This window comes from Meriones unguiculatus, chromosome 17 (genome assembly GCF_030254825.1).
Source record: "Meriones unguiculatus strain TT.TT164.6M chromosome 17, Bangor_MerUng_6.1, whole genome shotgun sequence".
NCBI classification, from domain to species: domain Eukaryota; kingdom Metazoa; phylum Chordata; class Mammalia; order Rodentia; family Muridae; genus Meriones; species Meriones unguiculatus.
Window position 1 is genome coordinate 11089379 of NC_083364.1, and position 25707 is coordinate 11115085.

At 44.0% G+C, this 25707-nt stretch overlaps 2 protein-coding genes across 2 annotated transcripts; one reads left to right on the top strand and one right to left on the bottom strand.

The window, feature by feature from the left end:
- Positions 1-2889: 2889 nt before the first annotated feature.
- LOC132648691 (sentrin-specific protease 2-like) lies at positions 2890-3609 on the bottom strand (the record flags this gene model as incomplete). The annotated part of the gene is made up of 1 exon (XM_060370903.1): positions 2890-3609. A coding segment is annotated over one exon (720 nt), but the record flags the coding sequence as incomplete, so codon positions are not given.
- Positions 3610-20399: 16790 nt separating this feature from the next.
- On the top strand, positions 20400-21119 carry LOC132648682 (sentrin-specific protease 2-like; the record flags this gene model as incomplete). The annotated part of the gene is made up of 1 exon (XM_060370900.1): positions 20400-21119. A coding segment is annotated over one exon (720 nt), but the record flags the coding sequence as incomplete, so codon positions are not given.
- Between the last annotated feature and the right edge of the window lie 4588 nt (positions 21120-25707).

Below are 25707 nucleotides of genomic sequence, written 5' to 3' on the forward strand. Positions count from 1 at the left end.
ATGATATTAAAAGTCAACTACCCATAACCCCATTCACCCAATCCTGCACTGCCAAGCTTGCCACCCCCACGCCTCCCTTGCTTTTTCCTTTAAAAACCCCATGCCTTTTTCTCTCGGGGCTGTTCCCTGATGGTTTGGAAAGCAGCCCCATCACTCATTGGCCTGAATAAATCTCTTCTGTTTGTGGCAATCCATCTCCAAGTTACCTTCATCTGTCTCTCTGGTAATTGGGCTCTCGGTGGGCCTAACACCTGTTCACACTGGGATTTAATAAATATCAGTATACTGGCACCGAGACCAAAATTTCTGTATCTAGTTAAGACATTTATGATGCACAAGCCAGCGATGATCAGCAGAAACAGAAGTGTCTGGTGTTCTGCAATAGCTGAAGACAGAGTTATCACCCGGAAAAACAAGGAAATGAGAATGGCAACCATGGGCTTCCCCTGTTCTGGGTCATTTTTTTGTCTGCAGTGTACAGGGTTTGTTTGTTTGCTTGTTTTTGTTTTTGTTTTTCTGAGAGTACAGGAATCTCTAATGATTGCTGAGTGGTTTGCATAGAACAACATTTTCTCTTACAGCCACACAATCACCTCCTTGTTCTGCACAGAGTATGGTGAGTGCTCTATCATGTTGCAAAACTGCTTCATCTAATGGATCAACATGCTGATGGATCTTGATCTAGTTGGGTTTTACAGGTACCTTTTTTTTTTTTTTCAAACAAGGGAGCCTGGAAGTCAATATGAGCCAGCCTGGTTTGTTGGGTAGACACTCCAAGTAGCCATTTGTCTTCCTTGCCAGAGAGTTTCCTTTGGACTGAACCTTTTCAGTCTTTTGTTGAGGATAAGGGGTGACATAGATGATTTTGTAAATGGGCCTCAACTGAAATTAGGATGCCATTGTAGGGGCCCAGGAAGGCTGGAATGTTAACCAAAGCCTGGGAGGGGATTCATTCAGGAAATGGGGCACTCATCAGAAGCATCTGGTTTCCTGATCAAGGTAAAAGACAGGAAGCAATCATGGCAGCTGGACTGGAGTACATCAGGCTCTCCACTTTTGTGGACTGCCTGGGGCTTGGGTGCTGTAGATCACTTTTGGAGTGGTCTGTTTTCTGATTCTGGTTCCTGGGTGGTGACTGTCAGGTGGGTGGAAATCTGCCGAGACATATTCAGACTAGGGACAGAAGCTAAAGTTAAGGAACTTAAAGGAAACTCTTACATTTGGAGCCCCCCCCCAACACAGACACACACACATATTCCATCAGGAACAGGCAAAAGTTGGGGAATCTTAGTCTGTTGATTGCAGTTCAATTGACCTGTGACAGGTAGATAGATGCAAGTTGCAAACTCCGTGAGGCTCACATGAATTCTTTTAAGTTACAAAAGAGGAACTTCTGGAGCCTTCTACTTTTAAGTCATAATAAAAGCATGGGGATTTAAAAAAAAAATTATCTGGGGTTAAAAACATCAACATTCTTTTCTTTGTCCAGAGGTCTGGACAGAGGTGGTTTTAACATGATGAGAAGTAATTTTAGTATCAGAACTCCATTGATTACTATGTTAAAACTTTGAATTTTTGAAGTCTTGATATCACATATTTTTTGTTTTGGTTGTTCTTTTTGGTTTTTCAAGGCAGCCCTGGCTGCGATATTGAGCTTCTCCCAGGATGAGGACAGGTCTTGGCTAAAGTGCCCTGTCTTCACCTCAGAGGTTTGGAAGGAGAGCAATCTCAGCATGCAGATGTATGAACAGGTTCCGGCTTACACTGTTGGATCTTGTCTTGGACATCTGCTTTCCAGTTCTCTCGGACAACCTCACTACACCATGCAAGGAACAGCAGGCACAGGATCTTGCAAAGTATGTTCAAAAAACTCCAAACTTTATTAAATAAAAACTTTATTGAATAACAACACAAATGTAAGATTTACTGCTAATAAAAAATTAAAGTTTCCTGTATAAAAATAGATTATCATGTAGTTGGCAATATTCACACTAAATATATTAAGTCTATACCAATAGTGGGGCTAAGGTGACAGAATATAAATATTAACATGACATATTAAATTTCAGCTTAATATATACAAAGAAAACATCTTCAAAAATAGCTTAAGAATATATATATTTATATATATAATATATAAAATATATTTTTATTTATATATAAATATTTGTTTATTTACATATATATATATAAATATATATTTATTTATTTTTTTGGAATAAACAGTTTAGTACAGCCCTCAGCAGGGTGAGGCTTCAAGGAGTCCCGGGTTTACAATGCACATCTAGCATTAGTTACTCCTCTCCCGAGAATAAAATAGATGTCTTTACTTCCAGGCTGGGAAGTGTCTTGAGATGTCTCCGGCGCGTTTCTTACTTCTCCTGGATTGCTCGGATCCCGTGAACAGCAGCACACTGCGACGCTTCTGTAGTAGCACACAGTACCGGAAGGCAACCGGAGATTCACTCGGAGACAGGCAACTGGTGGCCTTCCTTTCAGAAATAACTAATGCAAACAAGCAGTCGAGAACGAAAGGCCGAAAATCGCCAGAGGCCGTCCACTGCCAGTTAGCTAAAACTTGTGAACAAAAACAGCAAAATTCAATCCAGCGTCGACCTCAGTCACAGATAAATCTTGACAGCTGCGTGCTTGTGAGCATGCGCTGTGCAGTCCGGATAGTTTCTAACTTTCGGTGGGCACACGTGTCTTCTGTTGTTGTTGTTGTTTCTGTCCCGACAGGGTTTCTCTGTGCAGCCGCGGCTGTCCTGGCCACAGTCTTTACACTCAGAACTTGTTCAAGGCTCTTCCACACCCAGTACCTGCAGTCCTTAGCCTCACCTGGGAAAGAGCTCGGAGCAGCTGCCTCGCAGTGGCCGCCAGGGGGCGCTGCTACAGTAAGCGCTTGTGCAGGATCTCCCACACCATCTTCTTCCTGAAAAGAGGCATGTGCTGCTGGGAGAAGGTGATGGGCTGGTCCCTGGAAATGTAATCTGCATATTTACAGGCGAACACGCCGCAGTCGCCCCCGTTCAGCTGCTGAGGAATCTCCTCTGCCGACATGCTGTGTTGCTTCCACTCCACAGGGCTCAGGTCGCTGTTCCTTCTCGCTTTGCTCTCCTCCCGCAGATAGCAGAAAAGCAGCTCAAGGATGTCGGGTCTCTTCTGTCCCGTGGAGTCCATGTAGACAATACTCTTCTTTCTTAAGTCTGTGACCGCCAGGCTCCAGTGCATGCCCAGGTGAACTGGGACCAGGATAAGTTCCTTGGCAAAGATGTTTACTGCCCGGGTCCATCTTCTGACTGACCTGTAGCCACCAGACTTTAACTTGGTGTAAAAGAAGGTATTAAATATGTGAAGTGCCCGGTAGCCTTGACTTTGATTTCTTTCCATGAGAAGATTCATGTAAAAACTGATGACTTTGTCGTTGAGCCACTGGGTGTTCCTTAGGGTCCACAGGTCTCCTCGAGTCATTTGCAGTTTGAAGGCACAGCTCAAGATCTCATCTTTTGACCCAGGGCCTAGCGCACTGCTGATTTCTTTCTCCATGTCCACTGTGACAGCAGGACCACGGTCCAGCCCTCTGCCCTTCTCTTGGTCTTCAAGAGCCTTTTTCTTGACCTCAGGTGTTGACACTTTGCTGCTGGGCATGCCATTGCTGACACTGTCTGTGCAGATTTGAGGTGTTTCCGATTCATGATTCTGCCCTTCAGCACAACCTTTGAGAGTCTTGGAGGTGTCCATGGTGCTTGTGTGAGTGCTGTGAGGGCCAGAGCTCACGGGGACGTCAGGTTGGAGGAGTTCCAACAGTCCTGGGCACTTTTCATTGTGGTGTTTCTCAACTTCTTCCTCCCTGTTGCTGTGGGGGGGCTTGAGACCCTGGCCTCCACCCACAGACTCCTCAGTCACAGCCTGTTCTGGGGGGCCTTTGGCACACTCTGGGGCCATTAGCTGTAACGGACCCTTTTCCTGGGGTGACCATATTCAGCTCTTGTCAGGCTCTTCATCCCCAAGCTCTGTTTCATGCTGTTCCTGTTTCAGCTTCTTCCACGACTGGACTGGCTCTTCTGAGCACACATCATCCTCTTCCTCTTCTTGGCGTTTCCTCTTCTGGCCTTTCTCTGGCTGTTCAGGGCTTATCGTTTTACCCTGCTTGCAAGGCTGCCTTATAGAGGGACTACTTGTATTGTCTTTGCTCAGCTTTTGGCTGCCGGCCATGACACAGCTTTCCGATGTCCAAGTCAAAGTGCAGGTCAGCTGGGCGTTCTGTGGGAGTTCTTGGGTTGTCCTCTTGATGGCTGAAGGCACCTTAGTCTACTGGGAGATGTCTTATCCACACAAGATAAGGTGGTTCAAGGTCAGAAACCGCAGGGGAAGAACACAGGTTTCCTTTGGCGCTGGGGTCAGTTAGGCCACCAAGACAGAAGGAGGTGGCAGTGTCAAAGGACACTTCTCACATAGCTGATCTTCTCTAATCTTGTCTTTCGGGTGGCATTTCCTCAGTCCCCCTATAGAAAGGTCTGTGGAGTTCCCACTCTGCGTTTTGTTTTTCCCTACTGAGGGAGAAGGATCGCTCTAGGGCACAAGGAGCCTCTGTAGAACCTGAAATTGTGGAAATCACAATGAGTGTCAGAGTCTTTCAGCCAAAGACAGCAGTCAACACACGTTAGAAGCAAGACTACTGTGTGCCTCCCTCCACTGTCACCAAGGATCTGGAAGGCCAGTTTCCACAAAAAACTGTGGTTTATGATGTGGTTTTATGCACCAGGGCAACATTCATTGGTGAATGGAGGCCCTGCCCACCATCTACCAGGTCTAGGGTCTTAAAGCTTGTTTTCATTCCTGGAATTCCTGTTGGAACTCCTGCTGGCTGAAGCAAACCCAAGATCAGTAAGAACTCAGAGGAGCAGAAGTTCAGCACATATCATGAATAAATAAATGTAAAAAACCCCCAAGTGCTGGGATTAAAAGCGGCAGCACCACTGCTTGGCTGGACAGATTTTTCAGGATGACTCAGCAGAGATGGCTCCGTGGTGAAGAGCGATGCTTTTCTAGAAGACCACACATTGATTTCCAACCCTGTCTTTGCAGCTTACAATCACCTGTAACTCCAGTGCCAGGGGAGCCGACACTCTCTTCTGGCTTTAAGCAGGAAACGCGCACACACACACACACACACACACACATACACACACTGCTCTTAAATATGTGAGAGTAAAACACTCATACACATTAAAAATAAATCTTAAAAAAATAAAAGCTAGGATTTGTACTAAGCCTATTTCTCTTTTCCCCCCAGAAAAACAGTGTCCCGGAGAACTAAGTAAAAATCATTGCTAAAATGTACAAAAGAAAATTAGAAAAAAAATGTAATAAATGAAAAGATAGTTATCCTTTCTAAAAGCTTTTAGAAATAGTTTGAGAAGCTTCTATGTCCTTAAACCTTGAAAGACAGAGACCAAACCATGTGTTTAAACTTGCTTGTAGCTGCTTTTCTCACACCCAAAAATCTAGACACATAACCAATCTCCATAAAACTCATATAACATGTGATTGATCAGTGGCGAAGCTTTGTAGATTATATATGATTTGATCGTTGCCAAACAGAACGGAGGACCAAGGAGATGGCTCAGCCCGTTTAGCTGCTCCCTGGCAACTCTGACCAGTTCAGGGCAATTCCTGAGTCACTCAAAATAAAAGACAGAACCCAGTCACCCGAATTATTCTCCGACCTCCACGTGTGCTGCGGCAAGCCAACAGTTGCCGCACCCCCAATGCAAATAAATAATGAACTGCAATAAACCCTGCCAGGTGAGCAAAGAGAGTGGCATTTTATCCTAGTGGATCACAGTGGAATGGCCATGCCTCTCACCCTGCAAATTCAGGCAACGGCCACAAGAGGGCAGAGAGAAACCACAGAGAAGAGCGCGCCTCTCAGCTCTTTCCTGCCTTCCTCTCTGACCCAAAGGAGCTTCTCAGAACAGAGAACTGCAGGGGCAGAACCAAAGCATCTGGACAACTGGGCTCCCCTTGATTACAAGGCTGGCAGGTTTAATCAGGGATCTCGAGAGTAACAGAACACACACACACACACACACGATAGATAGATAGATAGATAGATAGATAGATAGATAGATAGATAGACAGACAGACAGACAGATCGATGAGTTTAGATAGATGACTTACAGGCTGAAGTCCATCTAGTCCAGAGATGGCTGCCTATGAATGGAAGGTCCAAAAGTCCAGTAGTTTTTCAGCCCATGAGTGTGGATGTCTCAGCTGGTCTTCAGTAAAGGCTAGAATTCTACACAAGTAGACCGCAAGGACAGTGAAGGAATGGACTTCTTCTCAGTGAGGCAGTAACAGGCAAATAGCAAAAGCTCCCTAGTTCCATCGCCTTTTATAGAGGCTTCTAGCAGAAGGTGTTGCCTGGATTAGAGGCTCGGCTTCCCTCTTCAAAGATGCGGATTAAAATTAAGCAAGGAATCTCTCACAGGTGTGCCTTTTCATTTTGGGGTTTTACATAATACCAGATAACTGGAATCCAGTTGACAGTCAAGAATGGCCGTCTCAGCTGCCTTTTCAAGCCCCACTTCATGTTCTGGACACAGTTTGACATTTTTGACATTTAACCTTGTGTTCTTTCTTTCTGTAGATTCTGGTGTGTGTTTGTCTGTGTTCACGTGTGTACGTGTGTGCATATGTGTGTGTGTGTGCCTGTGTGCAGGCTCTCTCAAAGAAGTCAGCATGTGTGGGTTGAGTTGTGGGGCAGCAGAGCTGGGTTGGAGTGGAGTGGAGCTCAGTTGGTGGAACGCATGGTCCAGCAAATAAGAAACCTGGGTTTGCTTCCCAGACCACACACAAATGCATGTGATGGGGCACGCCTCTTCTCCTAGCGCTCTGGAAGCAGAGGCAGGAGAACCACAAGTTCAAGGTCATCTTAAGCAGTATAGGGCTTTCACAGTCTGCCTTGGATACAAAGAGCCCCGAATGATAAAATATAGGATATAGGAAGGGAGGTTGTAGATCAGCAATTACTGAGCATATGCTGTGCATAAACAAAGGCCACGGTTTAATCCCTACCACCTTCAAGATCCCAGAAGTTTGTTCACTCTACGAAGCTGGCTGTCTAAGCTGGTCCTCAGTATATGTTGAAATCCCAAAGAAGTAGGCTACAATGCCAGTGAAGAAATGCCTCAGCAGCAAGATGGATGAACTTTCCAGACAGAGGGAGAGTGAGCAGACAAAAGACAAAGACTCCCTTCTTCCAGGATCTTTTATGCAGGCTTCCACTGGAAGGTGTGGCCCAAATTTAGGGTGGGTCATCTCACCCCAAAGCATCCCTCTCAAATAACCCAGTCCAGGAAAATCCCGTCTGAAGGGGGACAGCTTCATGGAGGGCAAACCGATTAGATGCCCAGTGCAGAACAGCCTCCTGGAAGCTCCTCACACCAGCAACTTTTTATGGACTTAGCAGGTTATATTAGGGATTATGCATACTGATATACATATTTGCAATGCCATAACAATTAATGAAAGGAGAGGAGGCCATGGATCTGAAGCAGAGTGGGAGGGGAAATGCCAGGGTGTGGAGGGAGGAAAGGGAAGGGAGAAATGTAATTATAGTATAATTTCAAAAATCTTTTTAGAAAGTTAAAAAAAAGAAAAAGAAAAAGAAGGTTCTAAACTAAAAAAAAAAAATTAAAAAAAAAAAGGAAAGAAAATTCCTGACAGATGTGCCCAGGTGCTTGAGTTTTAGTTGATTCCAGATGTGATCAAGTTGACAACCCAAGATTACTCATCATACATGACATGCACACAATGGAAGAATTTTCATATGAAGAAAAATTATGGCTGAACATGGATAAGGTATGTCAAGTGAAATAAACCTGATAAATGCTGTATTATCTCACCTCTGTGTGATAATATAATCTGAAAATCTCTGGTTCATGGAAGAGAAGAATACAATGATGGTTTCCCAAGTCTGGGATGCGAGCAAAAGGAGGGGAAGACAGACCTCAGACACAGGTTATCAGAAGTACTCATCTTGCGTGCCTGAACCTGCTTCCCAGTGGCAAGGTGTTACACGTCCACAGGAAAGAGCAGACAGCAGGAAACAAGAGTCAATCCGGGCTCAGGAAGATGTGTGCTGGGATTACATCCTCGTTGGACCTTGTTCTTCTTTGCAAGCACTTTACTGATCGAGCCTTTTCTCCAGCCTGGATCTTCTAATGTCTTTCATTAAACTCTTTATTTATATGCGTATTGGATCTTTTTGTTTCATTTTTTATTTTTTTCATGTGAACTTAGTTATTTTCTTTTTTTTTCTTTTATTTATTTATTTATTTATTTATTTATTTATTTGTGTTTTTTTTATCAGTTACATTTTATTAACTCTGTATCCCAGCCGTGTCCCGATCCCTCATTCCCTCCCAGTCCCTCCCTCCCTCCCTCATCTCCACCGTGCCCCTTTCCAAGTCCACTGATAGGGGGGACCTCCTCCCCATTCATCTGATCCTGTTTTATTAGGAATCTTCAGGACTGGCTGCAAAGCCCTCCTCTGTGGCCTAACTGGACTGCTCCTCCCTTCGGGGGTGGGGAGACCAAAGAGCCAGTCATTGAGTTCCTGTTAGAAATAGTCCCTGTTCCCCTCACTTTGGGAAACCAATTGGTTACTGAGCTACCACAGGCTACATCTGAGTGGAGGTTCTAGGTTATATCCATACATTGTCCTTGGTTGAATGTCAGTCTCAGAAAAGACCCTGTGCCCAGATATATTTGGTCCTTGTGGAGCTCCTATCCTTTCCCCATCAGACTAACTCCCCTTCTTTCTTATGATTCCCTGTACTCTGCCAAAGGTTTGGTCATGAGTCTTTGCTTTGAAAACACTGCTAGTTAGAGTCTTTCAGATGCACTCAGTAGACTTCTGTCATACGTTCAATGCACATCCCATCTGTCTTTCTAAATGAGGATTGGTCATCTTACCCCATGTCCGCTCAATTGATTATCTTTTTTAGGTGTATAGATTTCATTATGTTTATCATATCTTATAGGTCTATATAAGTGAGTATATCCCATTCTTGTCTTTCTCCTTCTGGGATATTTCACTCAGAATGATCTTTTCTAGATCCCACCATTTGCCTGCAAATTTCATGATTTCCTCCTTTTTGATTGCTGAGTAGTATTCCATTGTATAAAAATACCACAATTTCTGTACCCATTCCACCGTTGATGGACATCTGGGTTGTTTCCAGGTTCTGGCTATTACAAATAGAGCTGCTATAAACATGGTTGAGCAAGTGTCCTTTTTGTGTACTTGAACAAACTTTGGGTATATACCTAGCAGTGGTATAGCTGGGTCTGGAGGAAGCACTATTCCTATTTGTCTTAGAAAGCGCCAGATAGCTTTCCAGAGTGGTTGTACCAGTTTACATTCCCACCAGCAGTGGAGGAGGGTTCCCCTTTCTCCACAACCTCTCCAGCATGTGTTATCGCTTGAGTTTTTCATCTTGGCCATTTTGATGGGTGTAAGGTGATATCTCAGGGTCGTTTTGATTTGCATTTCCCTGATGGCTAATGAGGATGAGCATTTCTTTAAGTGTTTTTCTGCCATTCGATATTCCTCTGTCGAGAATTCTCTGTTTAGCTCTTTTCCCCATTTTTTAATTGGATGACTTGGTTTGCTGCTTTTCAGCTTCTTTAGTTCTTTGTATATACTGGATATTAGTCCTCTGTCAGATAAAGGGTTAGTGAAGATTCTTTCCCAATCTGTAGGCAGTCGTTTTGTTTTGATGACGGTATCCTTTGCTTTACAGAAACTTTTCAGTTTCATGAGGTCCCATTTATTGATTGTTGCTCTTAGAGCCTGTGCTGTTAGTGTTCTGTTCAGGAAGTTGTCTCCTGTGCCAATGAGTTCTAGGCTGTTCCCCACTTTTTTTTTCCAATTGATTTAGGGTATCTGGTTTTATGTTGAGGTCCTTGATCCACTTTGACTTTAGTTTTGTGCAGGGTGATAAATATGGATCTAATTTCATTTTTCTGCATGTAGACATCCAGTTGGTCCAGCACCATTTGTTGAAGATGCTGTCTTTTTTCCATTGAATGGAATTGGCTTCTTTGTCGAATATCGAGTATTCATAGGTGTGTGGATTTATTTCTGGTTCTTCTATGCGGTTCCATTGATCCTCCTTTCTGTTTCTATGCCAATACCATGCAGTTTTTATTACTTTTGCCCTGTAGTACAGCTTGAGACCAGGAATGGAGATACCTCCAGATGATCTGTTGTCGTACAGGATCATTTTGGAGATTCTGGGTTTTTTGTTTCTCCATATGAAGCTGAGAATCTTTTTTTCAAGGCCTGTAAAGAATTGAGTTGGTATTTTGATGGGAATTGCATTGAATCTGTAGATTGCTTTTGGCAGGATGGCCAATTTCACAATGTTAATCCTACCAATCCATGAGCACGGGAGATCTTTCCATCTTCTGATATCTTCTTAGATTTCTTTCTTCAGAGACTTGAAGTTTTTCTCAAACAGGTCTTTCACTTGCTTGGTTAGAGTCACACCAAGGTACTTTATGTTATTAGTGGCTATTGTGAAGGGTGTTGTTTCCCTAATTTCTTTCTCAGCCTTTTTGTCTTTGGTATATAGGAGGGCTTCTGATTTTTTTGAGTTGATTTTGTATCCTGCCACTTTGCTGAAGGTGTTTATCAGCTGAAGGAGTTCTCTGGTTGAATTTTTGGGGTCGCTCAAGTATACTATCATATCATCTGCAAATAGTGACACTTTGACCTCTTCCTTTCCGATTTGTATCCCCTTGATCTCCTTTAGTTGTCTTATTGCTCTGGCTAGGACTTCAAGTACTATGTTGAAGAGATATGGGGACAATGGACAGCCTTGTCTTGTCCCTGATTTCAGTGGGATTGATTTAAGTTTCTCTCCATTGAGTTTGATGTTAGCTATAGGCTTGCTATATATTGCCTTTACTATGTTTATGTATGTTCCTTGTATCCCTGATCTCTCCAAGACTTTAAACATGAATGGGTGTTGGACTTTGTCAAATGCTTTCTCAGCATCTAAGGAGATGATCATGTGGTTTTTCTCCTTCAGTTTGTTTATGTAGTGGATTACATTGATGGATTTCCATATGTTGAACCACCCTTGCATGCCTGGGATGAAGCCTACTTGGTCATGGTGGATGATATCTTTGATATGTTCTTGGATTCGGTTTGCAAGTATTTTATTGAGTATTTTTGCGTCAATGTTCATAAGAGAGATAGGCCTGAAAGTCATAAGAATTACCAAGATGCTTTGCTTCAGAGTGACCTCACTTTGTGTCCTGTAGGAGAGAACACAGAGTGTTACAGAATATATGAGGCCTGCTCGTTTGGCTCCATTCCTATGGTAGAAGATGTGATGACAGCTGGCCACTGTGGAAACATGTCCAGTCACCACAGCGCTCCTCTGCAGTTACTCAAGGCCATGGGTGCCCCCCTTATCTTCATCAAGGACTGGAAGGAGCTTCCTGCCATTTTAGAAAAGGAGAAGACTGTAACTTTACAAGAAAAGATTCAAAGAAGAAAAATGTTACTTCACTGGTACCAACACTTCAAAACAGAACTAAAGTGGAAATTTACTAATATTTTAGAATGCTCATTTTTTATGAATAATAAAGGTTAATCATACCTAGCTGTAAGTGTGTGTTCTTAAGTGTGAATATGTATAGCACTTGATAAGGCAGCTCCATCAACTCAGTTTCACGGAAGGGACCACATGTTCTCCTTTTTGGCTAATGCTGTATACAAGATCAAAGAAATGGTGATATTTTACTGAGGCTGACCTGGCAAGATACTGACACAGGCAGCCTGAGGGGGTCACAATCAAAGTCACATTTAAGTGGGATTCATTTAAATGGAACTGGAATTCTTCGTTTCATATTTTTTTAAGGTAATGCGAATACCCCATTTTTTAAAAAGATTTATTTATTTATCTATTATGCAGTATTCTGCCTGCATGTGTGCCAGCGGGCCAGAAGAGGGCACCAGATCTCACAAATGATGGTTGTGAGCCACCATGTGATTGCTGGGAATTGAACTCAGTAACTTTAGAAAAGCAGCCAGTGCTCTTAAACTCTGAGCCATCTCTCTAGCCTGGACCTGGGATTCCTATCACCCATGGTGCTGTTGGGGTTTATTCTGTATTTGTACCTGAGAAAAGCAATGTGAGACAAGAGGCTGAAGTACTAGAGAGGAATTGTTGCCTGAGCCCAGAACAGACTCGGAGGTACAGAGGGCTCAGTGGTGAATCCTAGCTCTGCTGCTAAATAGTATATTAAAAAAAAATCACTACCTGCCTAGGCCTCAGTTTCCTCATCTTTAAAATGTGTTAGTTCTTAGATCCCTGGAATGGAATAAACTCTTATTGAGATGATTATTTAAAATTGCTTAACAAAAGGGCCTCTGGCTTAGGCCTTGTCTTAGTCACTCTTCTGTTGCTGTAAAGAGACACCATGACCAAGGCAGCTTACAAAAGAAAGCCTTTCCCCGGGGGCTTGCTAACAGGTTTGGAGGGTGAGTCCATGGCCACCACGGTGTCACACAGGGTGGCAGGCAGGCATGGGGGTGGAGCGGCAGTGAGGGCTTCCATACTGAGACAGCAACCGAGAGACAAACAGAAAGAGGCCTAAACACTCAAACAGCAGAGCCTATGGGGACAAACTCAAACCACCTCGGCCCTATAGTTGAAGCATCTAGAGGCTAAGAAAGGAGGAGTGCTTCCTCCCGGGGATTGAGACCAGCACAGGTACCGCAGGAAGCATCGGCCTAGAGCCTCAGCCACAGCAGCCGAGCAGTTTCTACACACCAACTGCATTTGATCATCGCTATAATCTGTGCCTCTTACTGTTCCTGTTGAGAGAGATGCTGTGTGGCTCAGCTGTCCTCAAACTCATGGTGCCTCCTCTCCTCGACCACCACACTCAGCTTCAACAGACTTTAACAGGAAACATTTTAAAAATGAGAGACAATGCCTTACACACACTTAATTTCACCAGGGTCTCTGTAATGCAAACTTACCTGGAAGTTGTGATAAGGTATCCCGTGAGAAAGAGTACAAGAGATAACGGGTTTTATTCTGAATTCCAGTCCATCTTGGGGAAGGGATTTCAGGGGGAACCTGGGGTATTTTGTTCGATCTTGAGAGAATTAAATGCTCATAGTCAGTTTTGCTTAGCTTTTTATTCAGTCCAGGAGCCCAGGCAATGGAATAAGCCCCATACAAGGTTAAGGTGGGTTTTCCCATGTAGGTAATCCTTCACAGGCGTGCCTACAGGTTTGTCTCCAGATGCCTCTGGCCCCCCACAAGTTGACAACATTAACTACCACTGTGTTCACTCAGCAATCAATATGACATGTTGAGTGTTTGTGGCTTAACATTTCCAAGTTGGGAATTAATCGCTAAAAGTGAGCATTTTGCACACATTCTCACAAGAACCCTACAAGATGACACCAATATTGCCCTAATATTCCTATAATGGAATCTGGAGGGTAAAGATTCTGTAAATCAGACATAATGAGAATGTAATTTCAGCACACATCTTCCTGCTCCCGGATTGACTCTTCTTTCCCGCTGTCTGCTGTTTCCTGTGGACCTGTAACTCCTTGCCACTGGGAAGCAGGTTCACACATGCAAGATGAGCACTTCTGATCATGGCTTTATACTGATGGATGTTGTTCCTCACCTGGCCTTCAGTGCCATCATCTTTCTCAGACTTAAGAACCAAACCGACTCCCAAATTTGAAAATGGTGAACAGCTAAAGTCTGGGGTACCTGAAGTCTGGTTCCTCCATCAGTCCTGTGTGACTTGGCTCCACCTTGTGGTGGCTGTTTTCTTAGCCCTCTGCTCCTCTCTACTGCCTCCTAATTCACATCTTTTCACTCTTCAGAGGTATGTGATGAGAACTTTGCCTGCTGGTGAGATTCCAGCCCTCTCTGGATAGTCCAAGTTTCCAGAAGCAGAGCTTCCTGTCCCATGTGACCCTTTACCCTTGGTGTAAGTAGGGGTATTCACCAGGGCCTGTGGCCAAACATTGTCACTTACAGAAGCATTGCTTTGCTTCAGTGCCGAGTAATTGAATGGTGTCAGTGTGTGTGTGTGTGTGTGTGTGTGTGTGTGTCTGTGTGCGCACTTGCATGTGTATATATGCATCTATACATGTGAAGGAAATAGGCTGACATCACGTGTTCCTCAGCCCCTTTCCACCTCAGCTCTTGAGTCAGGGTCTCCCTCCTAACCTGGGGTGCACCCATTTGGCTAGGTTGATTAGGCAGTGGGGCCCAGGTGTTCTCCTGCCGCCTTCCCAGCTGGGAACCTACAGACTCACCCCATCACACTGAGGACTTTTTACATTTGCTGGAGATCCAAACTCATGCTTTCATGGTGGGCGCTTGACCAACTGACCCATCTTCCCAGACTCTGAAACAAATTTTAAAATAGCAAATGGAAATGCACCGTTGGTGCCAAGTTCACATACACGTTCAGACATGCACAGCCGAGCTGCAGTTAAGACTGAGTGCAGGGTAGCACAGCCCTCTTTGTCATGAAAAGAGCAGAAATTTTCATGGAAATGCTCTGCTAGTGCTAATTCTCATCTTGACCTGCCTGAGTGAGCTCAAGCGACTGACCTGCAAGAGATCACACAGCCCCCTCCCTTTGCAAGTTTGATTCCAAAATGTCTTTCTTCTAGAATGTAGGAAAGGCCAGGCACATTTTGAGGCTTCATCAAAAGAAGATTGAAGAGTTTTGTTTGTAATGAAATGAGTTGATGTTTAAAAAAAAAAGAAAAAAAAGGAAAAAAAGCTGTTTCTTTTTATTTATTCACTTTCCTGCCAATTGTAGCTCCCTTCCTCCTCTCCTCTTTATCCCACCCCCTCACTCTTTCCCTTGCCCCCCTCCCCTTCTCCTTGGAAAGTGGGAGCCCCCACCATCACCGACCCACGCCAGCATATCAAGTCGCCTTAGGGCTGCATGCACTTACACGTTCAGTGATAGTGTCTGGGATCCAGTCCTGGGACATGTCATAACCAACATCAGAGCACTTTAGAGTCTGTCTTAGACTCAGACACACCACTTTACAATTAAGACGACACTTCTCAGGACCAATGCGCATATGGGGCACAGGGAGATCTCGTCCTTCTTCAGAGGAAAGCCTGAGATGCTGAAGTTCCAGTAAGCTCTGAGGAGGTGTGCTACGAAGGCCATTCTGAGGAGCAAAGACACCATAAGTTCCAAATATTGACTGGGGAAAAAATTTCTCCAGGTGAGTCTACTTATGTGAAGCTCAGAACTAAAGCACATCAAGAGTTTTACTACCTGAGTGCCCGTGATGGTGCTGACAAGACATTTTTCATTGAACACATCTCTAAAAACTAATTGTTTCTTCAGTACAAGACAGAAAAAAAAAGATAAAGTAAATGGGCAGGTATAGATAAAGCTGGGATTACAAGCACCAGGTGGCATTGCCCTTATCTCATGCCTTCCTAACTTTTTGTTTCATTGTTGCTACAGCAGGCCTGAGGCCAGCAGGATTGTCCACTGGGTAATAGTGCTGGTCAGGTGAGCCTATGAACCTGAGATGTAGCCTTGGGATCCAGCATGCAATGAGGCTCAGCTTCTAAAGCTTGTCCTCTGGCCTCCACAAACACACAATGGGACACATTCATGCACTCATACATGTATGCACACACACACACACACACACACACACACATTGCACACACCTATGCTCTCTACAAACATACTCTGTCCACACACATACTCTCTCTCTTGCTAATTGATAATTTAAAATAGAAAAACTTAAAATTAAATCAGGCTTGTAGAATTGTGGTGTGTCCACCAGGAAAAACTGCTTGGACACAGGGTTCAAGCTGATAGAAAATATTGGTGAGCTGGCAACTACAGTGAGCACTCAGGATCCTAGGGTAGCCCTCAGCTTTTCTCAAGGTGAGCTTTTAAGCACAAAGCCCATAACCTGTGTCTGAGGTCTGTCTTCCCCTCCTTTTGCTTGCATCCCAGACTTGGGAAACCATCATTGTATTCTTCTCTTCCATGAACCAGAGATTTTCAGATTATCTTATCTCACAGAGGTGAGATAATACAACATTTATCAGGTTTATTTCACTTGACATACCTTATCCATGTTCAGCCATAATTTTTCTTCATATGAAAATTCTTCCATTGTGTGTATGTCATGTATGATGAGTAATCTTGGGTTGTCAACTTGATCACATCTGGAATCAACTAAAACTCAAGCACCTGGGCACATCTGTCAGGAATGTTCTTTTCTTTTCTTTTTTTATTTTAGAACCTTCTTTTTCTTTTTCTTTTTTTTTTTTAACTTTCTAAAAAGATTTTCGAAATTATACTATAATTACATTTCTCCCTTCCCTTTCCTCCCTCCACACCCTGGCATTTCCCCTCCCTACTGTGCTTCAGATCCATGGCCTCCTCTCATTTCATTAATTGTTATGGCATTGCAAATATGTATATCAGTATGCATATTCCCAAATATAACCTGCTAAGTCCATAAAACATTGCTGGTGTGAGGAGCTTCCAGGAGGCTGTTCTGCACTGGGCATCTAATCGGTGTACCCTCCATGAAGCTGGCCCCGGTCAAACGGGATTTTCCTGGACTGGGTCATTTGAGAGGGATCCTTTTGGGTCAGATGACCCACCCTAAATTTGGGCCACACCTTCCAGTGGAAGCCTGCATAAAAGATCCTGGAAGAAGGGAGTCTTTGCCTTTTGTCCACTCACCCTCCCTTTCTCTGGCAAGTTCATCCATCTTGCTGCTGAGGCATTTCTTCACTGGCATTGTAGCCTACTTCTTTGGGATTTCAACATATACTGAGGACCAGCTTAGACAGCCAGCTTTGTAGACTGAACAAACTACGGGGATCTTGAAGGTGGTAGGGATTAAACCTTGGCCTTTGTTTATGCAAGGCATACGCTCAGTAATTGCTGATCTACAACCTCCCTTCCTATATCCTGTATTTTATCATTCGGGGCTCTTTGTATCCAAGGCTGACTGTGAAATCCCCACGTTGCTTAAGATGACCTTGAACTTGTGGTTCTCCTGCCTCTGCTTCCAGAGCGCTAGGAGAAGAGGCGTGCCCCATCACATGCAGTTGTGTGTGGTCTGGGAAGCAAACCCAGGGTTCTTATTTGCTGGGCCAAGCGTTCCACCAAGTGAGCTCCACTCCACTCCAGCCCAGCTCTGCTTCCCCACAACTCAGCCCACACATGCTGACTTCTTTGAGCAAGCCTGCACACAGGCACACACACACATATGCACACACGTACACACGTGAACACAGACAAACACACACCAGAAGCTACAGAAAGAAAGAATACAAGGTTAAATGTCAAAAATGTCAAACTGTGTCCAGAACATGAAGTGGGGTTTGGAAAGGCGGCTGTGACGGCCATTCTTGACTGAGAACTGGATTCCAGTTATCTGGTATTATGTAAAACCCCAAAATGAAAAGGCACACCTGTGAGGGATTCCTTGCTTAATATTAATCCTCATCTTTGAACAGGGAAGCCGTGCCTCTAATCCAGGCCACACCTTCCGCTAGAAGCCTCTATAAAAGGCGCTGGAACTAGGGAGCTTTTGCTATTTGCCTGTTACTGCCTCGCTGAGAAGAAGTCCATTCCTTCACTGTCCTTGCAGTCTACTTGTGTAGAATTCTGGCCTTTACTGAAGACCAGCTGAGACATCCACACTCATGGACTGAAAAACTACTGGACTTTTGGACCTTCCATTGATAGGCAGCCATCTCTGGACTAGCTGGACTTCAGCCTGTAAGTCATCTATCTAAACTCATCTATCTATCTATCTGTCTATCTATCTATCTATCTATCTATCTATCTATCTATCTATCTATCTATCGTGTGTTTGTGTGTTCTGTTACTCTCTAGATCCCTGACTAAGCCTGCCAGCCTTGTAAACAAGGGGTGCCCAGTTGTCCACATGCTTTGGTTCTGCCCCTGCGGTTCTCTGCTCTGAGAAGCTCCTTTGGTTAAGAGAGGAAGGCAGGAAAGAGCTGAGAGGCGCGCTCTTCTCTGTGGTTTCTCTCTGCCCTCTTGTGGCGGTTGCCTGAATTTGCAGGGTGAGAGGCACAGCCATTCCACAGTGATCCACTAGGATAAAAGGCCGCTGTCTTCGCTCACCTTTCAGAGTTTATTGCAGTTCGGTCATTTATTTGTGTTGGGGGTGCGGCAACTGCTGGCTTGCCACAGCACATGTGGAGGTCGGAGAATAATTCGGGTGACTGGGTTCTGTCTTTTTATCTTGTGTGACTCAGGAATTGCCCTGAACTGGTCAGAGTTGCCAGTGAGCAGCTAACCGGGCTGAGCCATCTCATTGGTCCTCAGTTCTGTTTGGCAACGATCAAATCAAATATAATCTACAAAGCTTCGCCACTGTTCAATCACATGTTATGAGTTTTATGGAGATATGGTTATGTCTCTAGATTTTTGGGAGTGAGAAAAGCAGCTACAAGCAGGTTTAAACTCATGGTTTGGCCTCCGTCTTTCAAGGTTTAAGGACATAGAAGCTTCTCAAACTATTTCTAAAAGCTTTTACAAGGGATAACTATCTTTTCATTTATTACATTTTTTTTCTAATTTTGTTTTGTACATTTTAGCAGTGATTTTTACTTAGTTCTCTGGTACACTGTTTCTCTGGGAAAAAAAAAAAGAGAGAGAAATTGGCTTAGTACAAATCCTAGGTTTTATTTTTTTAAGATTTATTTTTAATGTGTATGAGTGTTTTACTTTCACATGTGTAAGAGCAGTGTGTGTGGGTTTCCTGCTTAAAGCCAGAAGAGAGTGTCAGCTCCCCTGGCACTGGAGTTACAGCTGATTGTAAGCTGCAAAGACAGGGCTAGGAATCAAACTGTGGTCTTCTAGAAAAGCATCACTCTTTACCACGGAGCCATATCTGCTGAGTCATCCTAAAAAGATCTCTCCAGCCAAGCAGTGGTGCTGCTGCTTTTAATCCCAGCACTTGGGGGTTTTTACATTTATTTATTCATTATATTTGCTGAACTTCTGCTCCTCTGAGTTCTTACTGATCTTGGGTTTGCTTCAGCCAGCAGGAGTTCCAACAGGAATTCCAGGAATGAAAACAAGCTTTAAGACCCTAGACCTGGGGATAGTGGGCAGGGCCTCCATTCACCAATGAATGTTGCCCTGGTGCATAAAACCACATCATAACCAGCTTGTGGAAACTGGCCTTCCAGAGCCTTGGTGACAGTGGAGGGAGGCACACAGTAGTCTTGCTTCTAACGTGTGTTGACTGCTGTCTTTGGCTGAAAGTCTCTGACACTCATTGTGATTTCCACAATTTCAGGTTCTACAGAGGCTCCTTGTGCCCTAGAGCGATCCTTCTCCCTCAGTAGGGAAAAACAAAAGGCAGAGTCGGAACTCCACTGACCTTTCTATAGCGGGACTGAGGAAATGCCACCTGAAAGACAAGATTAGAGAAGATCAGCTATGTGAGAAGTGTCCTTTGACACTGCCACCTCCTTCTGTCTTGGTGGCCTAACTGACCCCAGCGCCAAAAGAAACCTGTGCTCTTCCCCTGCGGATTCTGACCTTGAACCACCATGTCTGGTGTGGATAAGACATCTCCCAGTTGACTAAAGGACCCTTCAGCCATCAAGGGGACAACCCAAGAACTCCCACAGAACGACCAGCTGACCTGCACTTTGACTTGGACATCAGAAAGCTGTGTTGCAGCAGGCAGCCAACACCTGAGCAAAGACAATCCAAGTAGTCCCTCTATAAGGCAGCCTTCCAAGCAGGGTAAAAGAATGAGCCCTGAACAGCCAGAGAAAGGCCAGAAGAGGAAATGCCAAGAAGACAAAGAGGATGATGTGTGGTCCGAAGAGCCAGTCCAGTCCTGGAAGAAGCTGAAACAGGAACAGCATGAAACAGAGCTTGGGGATGAAGAGCCTGACAAGAGCCGAATATGGTCACCCCAGGAAAAGGGTCCGTTACAGCTAATGGCCCCAGAGTGTGCCAAAGGCCCTGAGGAAGAGGCTGTGACTGAGGAGTCTGTGGGTGGAGGCCAGGGTCTCAAGCCCCCCCACAGCAACAGGGAGGAAGAAGTTCAGAAAAACCACAATGAAAAGTTCCCAGGGCTGTTGGAACTCCTCCAACCTGACGTCCCCGTGAGCTCTGGCCCTCACAGCACTCACACAAGCACCATGGACACCTCCAAGACTCTCAAAGGTTGTGCTGAAGGGCAGAATCATGAATCGGAAACACCTCAAATCTACACAGACAGTGTCAGCAATGGCATGCCCAAAAGCAAAGTGTCAACACCTGAGGTCAAGAAAAAGGCTCTTGAAGACCAAGAGAAGGGCAGAGGGCTGGACTGTGGTCCTGATATCACAGTGGACATGGAGAAAGAAATCGGCAGTGTGCTAGGCCCTGGGTCAAAAGATGAGATCTTGAGCTCTGCCTTCAAACTGCAAATTACTCGAGGAGACCTGTGGACCCTAAGGAACACCCAGTGGCTCAACGACAAAGTCATCAATTTTTACATGAATCTTCTCATGGAAAGAAATCAAAGTCAAGGCTACCCGGCACTTCACGCATTTAATACCTTCTTTTACACCAAGTTAAAGTCTGGTGGCTACAGGTCAGTCAGAAGATGGACCCGGGCAGTAAACATCTTTGCAAAGGAACTTCTTCTGGTCCCAGTTCACCTGGGCATGCACTGGAGCCTGGTGTTCACAGACCTAAGAAAGAAGAGTATTGTCTACCTGGACTCCTTGGGACAGAAGAGACCCGACATCCTTGAGCTGCTTTTCTGCTATCTGCGGGAGGAGAGCAAAGCGAGAAGGAACAGCGACCTGAGCCCTGCGGAGTGGAAGCAACACAGCATGTCGGCAGAGGAGATTCCTCAGCAGCTGAATGGGGGCGACTGCGGCGTGTTCGCCTGTAAATATGCAGATTACATTTCCAGGGGCCAGCCCATCACCTTCTCCCAGCAGCACATGCCTCTGTTCAGGAAGAAGATGGTGTGGGAGATCCTGCACCAGCGCTTACTGTAGCAGCGCCCCCTGGCGGCCACTGCGAAGCAGCTGCTCCAAGCTCTTTCCCAGGTGAGGCTAAGGACTGCAGGTACTGGGTGTGGAAGAGCCTTGAACAAGTTCTGAGTGTAAAGACTGCGGCCAGGACAGCCATGGCTACACAGAGAAACCCTGTCGGGACAGAAACAACAACAACAGAAGACACGTGTGCCCACCGAAAGTTAGAAACTATCCGGCCTGCACAGCGCATGCTCACAAGCACGTGGCTTTCAAGATTTATCTGTGACTGAGGTCGATGCTGGATTGAATTTTGCTGTTCTTGTTCACAAGTTTTAGCTAACTGGCAGTGGACGGCTTCCGGTGCTTTTCGGCCTTTCGTTCTCGACTGCTTGTTTGCATTAGTTATTACTGAAAGGAAGGCCACCAGTTGCCTGTCTCTGAGTGAATCTCAGGTTCCTTCCGGTACTGTGTGCTACCACAGAAGTGTCACAGTGTGCTGCTGTTCACGGGACCCGAGCAATCCAGGAGAAGTAAGAAACGCACCGGAGGCATCTCAAGATACTTCCCAGCCTGGAAGTAAAGACATCTATTTTATTCTCCGAAGAGGAGTAACTAGTGCATTGTAAACCCGGGACTCCTTGAAGCCTCACCCTCCTGAGGGCTGTACTAAACTGTTTATTCCAAAAAAATAAATATATATATTTATATATATATGTAAATAAACAAATATTTATATATAAATAAAAATATCTTTTATATATTATATATATAAATATATATATTCTCAAGCTATTTTTAAGATGTTTTCTTTGTATATATTAAGCTGAAATTTAATATGTCATGTTAATATTTATATTCTGTCATCTTAGCCCCACTATTGGTATAGACTTAATATATTTAGTGTGAATATTGCCAAATACATGATAATCTATTTTTATACAGGAAACTTTAATTTTTTATTAGCAGTAAATCTTACATTTGTGTTGTTATTCATTAAAGTTTTTATTTAATAAAGTTTGAAGTTTTTTGAACATACTTCTCAAGATCCTGTGCCTGCTGTGCCTTGCATGGTGTAGTGAGTTTGTCCGAGAGAACTGGAAAGCAGATGTCCACGACAAGATCCAACAGTGTAAGCCGGAACCTGTTCAACATCTGCATGCTGAGATTGCTCTCGTTCCAAACCTCTGACCTGAAGACAGGGCACTTTAGCCAAGACCTGTCCTCCTCCTGGGAGAAGCTCAATATTGCAGCCACGGCTGCCTTGAAAAACCAAACAGAACAACCAAAACAACAACAAAAAAAAATATGTGATATCAAGACTTCAAAAATTCAAAGTTTTAACATAGTAATCAATGGAGTTCTGATACCTAAAATTACTTCTCATCATGTTAAAACCACCTCTGTCCAGACCTCTGGACAAAGAAAAGAATGTTGATTTTTTTAACCTCAGATAATTTTTTTTTTAAATCCCCAAGCTTTTATTATGACTTAAAAGTAGAAGGCTCCAGAAGTTCATCTTTTGTAACTTAAAAGAATTCATGTGAGCCTCACGGAGTTTGCAACTTGGATCTATCTACCTGTCACAGGTCAATTGAACTCCAATCAACAGACTAAAATTCCCCAACTTTTGCCTGTTCCTGATGGAATAGGTGTGTGTGTGTGTTTGGGGGGTGCTCCAAATGTAAGAGTTTCCTTTAAGTTCCTTAACTTTAGCTTCTGTCTCTAGTCTGAATATGTCTCAGCAGATTTCCACTCACCTGACAGTCACCACCCAGGAACCAGAATCAGACAACAAAGCACTCCAAAAGTGATCTACAGCACCCAAGCCCCAGGCAGTCCTACAAAAGTGGAGAGCCTGGGCTTGCTAGGTGATGTGCTCCAGTCCAGCTGCTGTGATTGCTTCCAGTCTTTTACCTTGATCAGGAAACCAGATGCTTCTGATGAGTGCCCCATTTCCCAGGCTTTGGTTAACATTCCAGGCTTCCTGGGCCCCTACAATGGCATCCTAATTTCAGTTGAGGCCCATTTACAAAAGCATCTATGTCACCCTTATCCTCAAAAAAAGACTGAAAAAGTTCAGTCCAAAGGAAACTCTCTGGCAAGGAAGACAAATGGCTACTTGGAGTGCCTACCCAATAAACCAGGCTTGCTCATACTGACCTCCAGGCTCCCTTGTTTGAAAAAAATAAATAAATAAATAAATAAAAAGGTACCTGTAAAAATCAACTAGATCAAGATCCATCAGCAGGTTGATCCATTAGCTGAAGCAGTTTTGCAACATGATAGAGCACTCACCATACTCTTTGCAGAACAAGGATGTGATTGTGTGGCTGTAAAAGAAAATATTGTTCTATGCAAACCACTCAGCAATCATTAGAGATTCCTGTACTCTCAGGAAAACAAAAAGAAAAACAAGCAAACAAACAAACCCCGTACACTGCAGACAGAAAAATGACCCAGAACAGGGCAAGCCCATGGTTGCCATTCTCATTTCTTTGATTTTCCGGGTGATAACTCTGTCTTCAGCTACTGCAGAACACCAGACACTTCTGCTTCTGCTGATCATCGCTGGCTTGTGCATCATAAATGTCTTAACTAGATACAGAAATTTTGGTCTGGGTGCCAGTATACTGATGTTTATTAAATCCCCATGTGAACAGATGTTAGGCCCACCGAGAGCCCAATTACCAGAGAGACAGATGAAGGTAACTTGGAGATTTTTTGCCGCAAACAGAAGAGGTTTATTCAGGCCAGTGAGTGATGGGGCTGCTTTGCAAGTGAGCAGGGAACAGCCCCGAGAGACAAAGGCATGGGGTTTTTAAAGGAAAAAGCAAGGGAGGCGTGGGGGTTGCAAGCTTGGCAGTACATGATTGGGTGAATGGGGTTATGGAGTAGTTGACTTTTAATATCATTGGTTCGTTTTAGGCACCCACGTCCAGTCAGGCCTGCCCCCGACATCTGGTGGATATCTGATCTTCAAGTTACACCCAGAATGTCCTGGATGGGGGAGCTGTGGCCATCCGGACCAGTTGCCAGGCACCCTATCTCATACTGCAGGCCTGGACATTCTTCTGCAGCAGGGTGGGTCTTTTCCCCATTCACCCACTTCTCCTTGTGTCTGTGTCCTTCTGCTTTCTGGAAAACTACCAGGAGAACTTAGTTTAATTAATATGGGGTATAGAATTCATAAAGAAACCTGTAAAGCTAGCCTGTTCCTTTCACAGGTAACCACCACAGGGTCAAGAACTTACTCAGGATACAACTTAAGTGGGGGATGGAAGTGATGGTGAACATTATGTTTAAAGTTACTGTGCTTAAGAGAACTATCAAACAAAAAGCGTGTCTAGCCTGTAAGTCCTACTTGTCCAAGGACAGAGGAGGTCTCAGAATGCTTGGGGTTGTTGTTGTGATTGCCTGGTCTTGTTCATGGAGGATACAGACAGTGTGTGGTCACTCCTGTGAATAAGCTTGTTTGCCCTTTGACTGCACCTAGATGGAGGTGTCTGAGGATATGCAGGCAGGAAGTCTGCCAGTGTTCCTGCCTCTAGGTGCACAAGGCCAGGATGGACACAGCCTGTGAGACTTTAGGAACACATGATTATTGTACCTTGGGACTGCATCTTGAGAGCACTCTCAGGCACAGTCTTCACACCGGGGGTATCTGGTGCTAGCATCTGAATGAAGTCTCTTCTTTGTTAAAATTTTAATAAATAGATAAAGAAATAAAAAAGCTTTGTTTTCTGAAAGTACGGAGATCTGTGTTTTTGGAAGTTGAATGAAGTATTTCCAAATGTACATTTTCAACACTGGTATCTTCAAATATAAGTCTCAGCCTTGTTTTAAGTGCTGTACCAAACTGTTTATTCGAAAAAGGGTACTCAACTTAAAGCTACTTTAACATTTTTGGTACAGATTAAACTGAAATTAATTTGTTACTCATTAAGAGTATTATTCCCCTTCACATCCTCACTGTGATTTAGTATTTAGCCTCAATAGTTCCAGTTTCATAATAATCAGTTTTACATGTAATAGTTTAACCTTTTCTGTTCATTGCATAATTTATAATGGTATTATGAAGTCTTTATTTTAAAAAGTCCAGAGATGTCCAGAACATACTTTATAAGATTATGCTCACACTGTTGCTTTTATGATCCATTCAAGATTTTCTGACACAACCTAGGGAGCAGATAGCTAGGGGATAACCCATCATCATTCCTGTCATTCAAGCATCCTACATCAAGTTCTGATTACAGTACTTAAGGGCTTTGTTGCCTGAAGTTCTCCAATCTTCCACATTTCTTCTGCAACTCACTTCCAAAGTATTAAGAATCACATGGTCAGGGTATTGTAACAACAGCCCAACTCCCATTACCGATTTTCCGTATTAGTTCCTTTTCTTGTTTACTATGAAAAAATGTTTTGACAAAGCAAGGAGAGAGTTCATAATGTATTCCACAATTCAAGGGTATAGTTGATATATATAGGAAGACCTAGTTGGTAGCTGGAGCTCAAGCAGTTGGTCACATTGTCAACTGGGACCAGAATAAGTTCCTTTGCAAAGAGGTTTAGTGCCTGTGTCCATCTTTTGACTAACCTGTAGCCCCCGTTC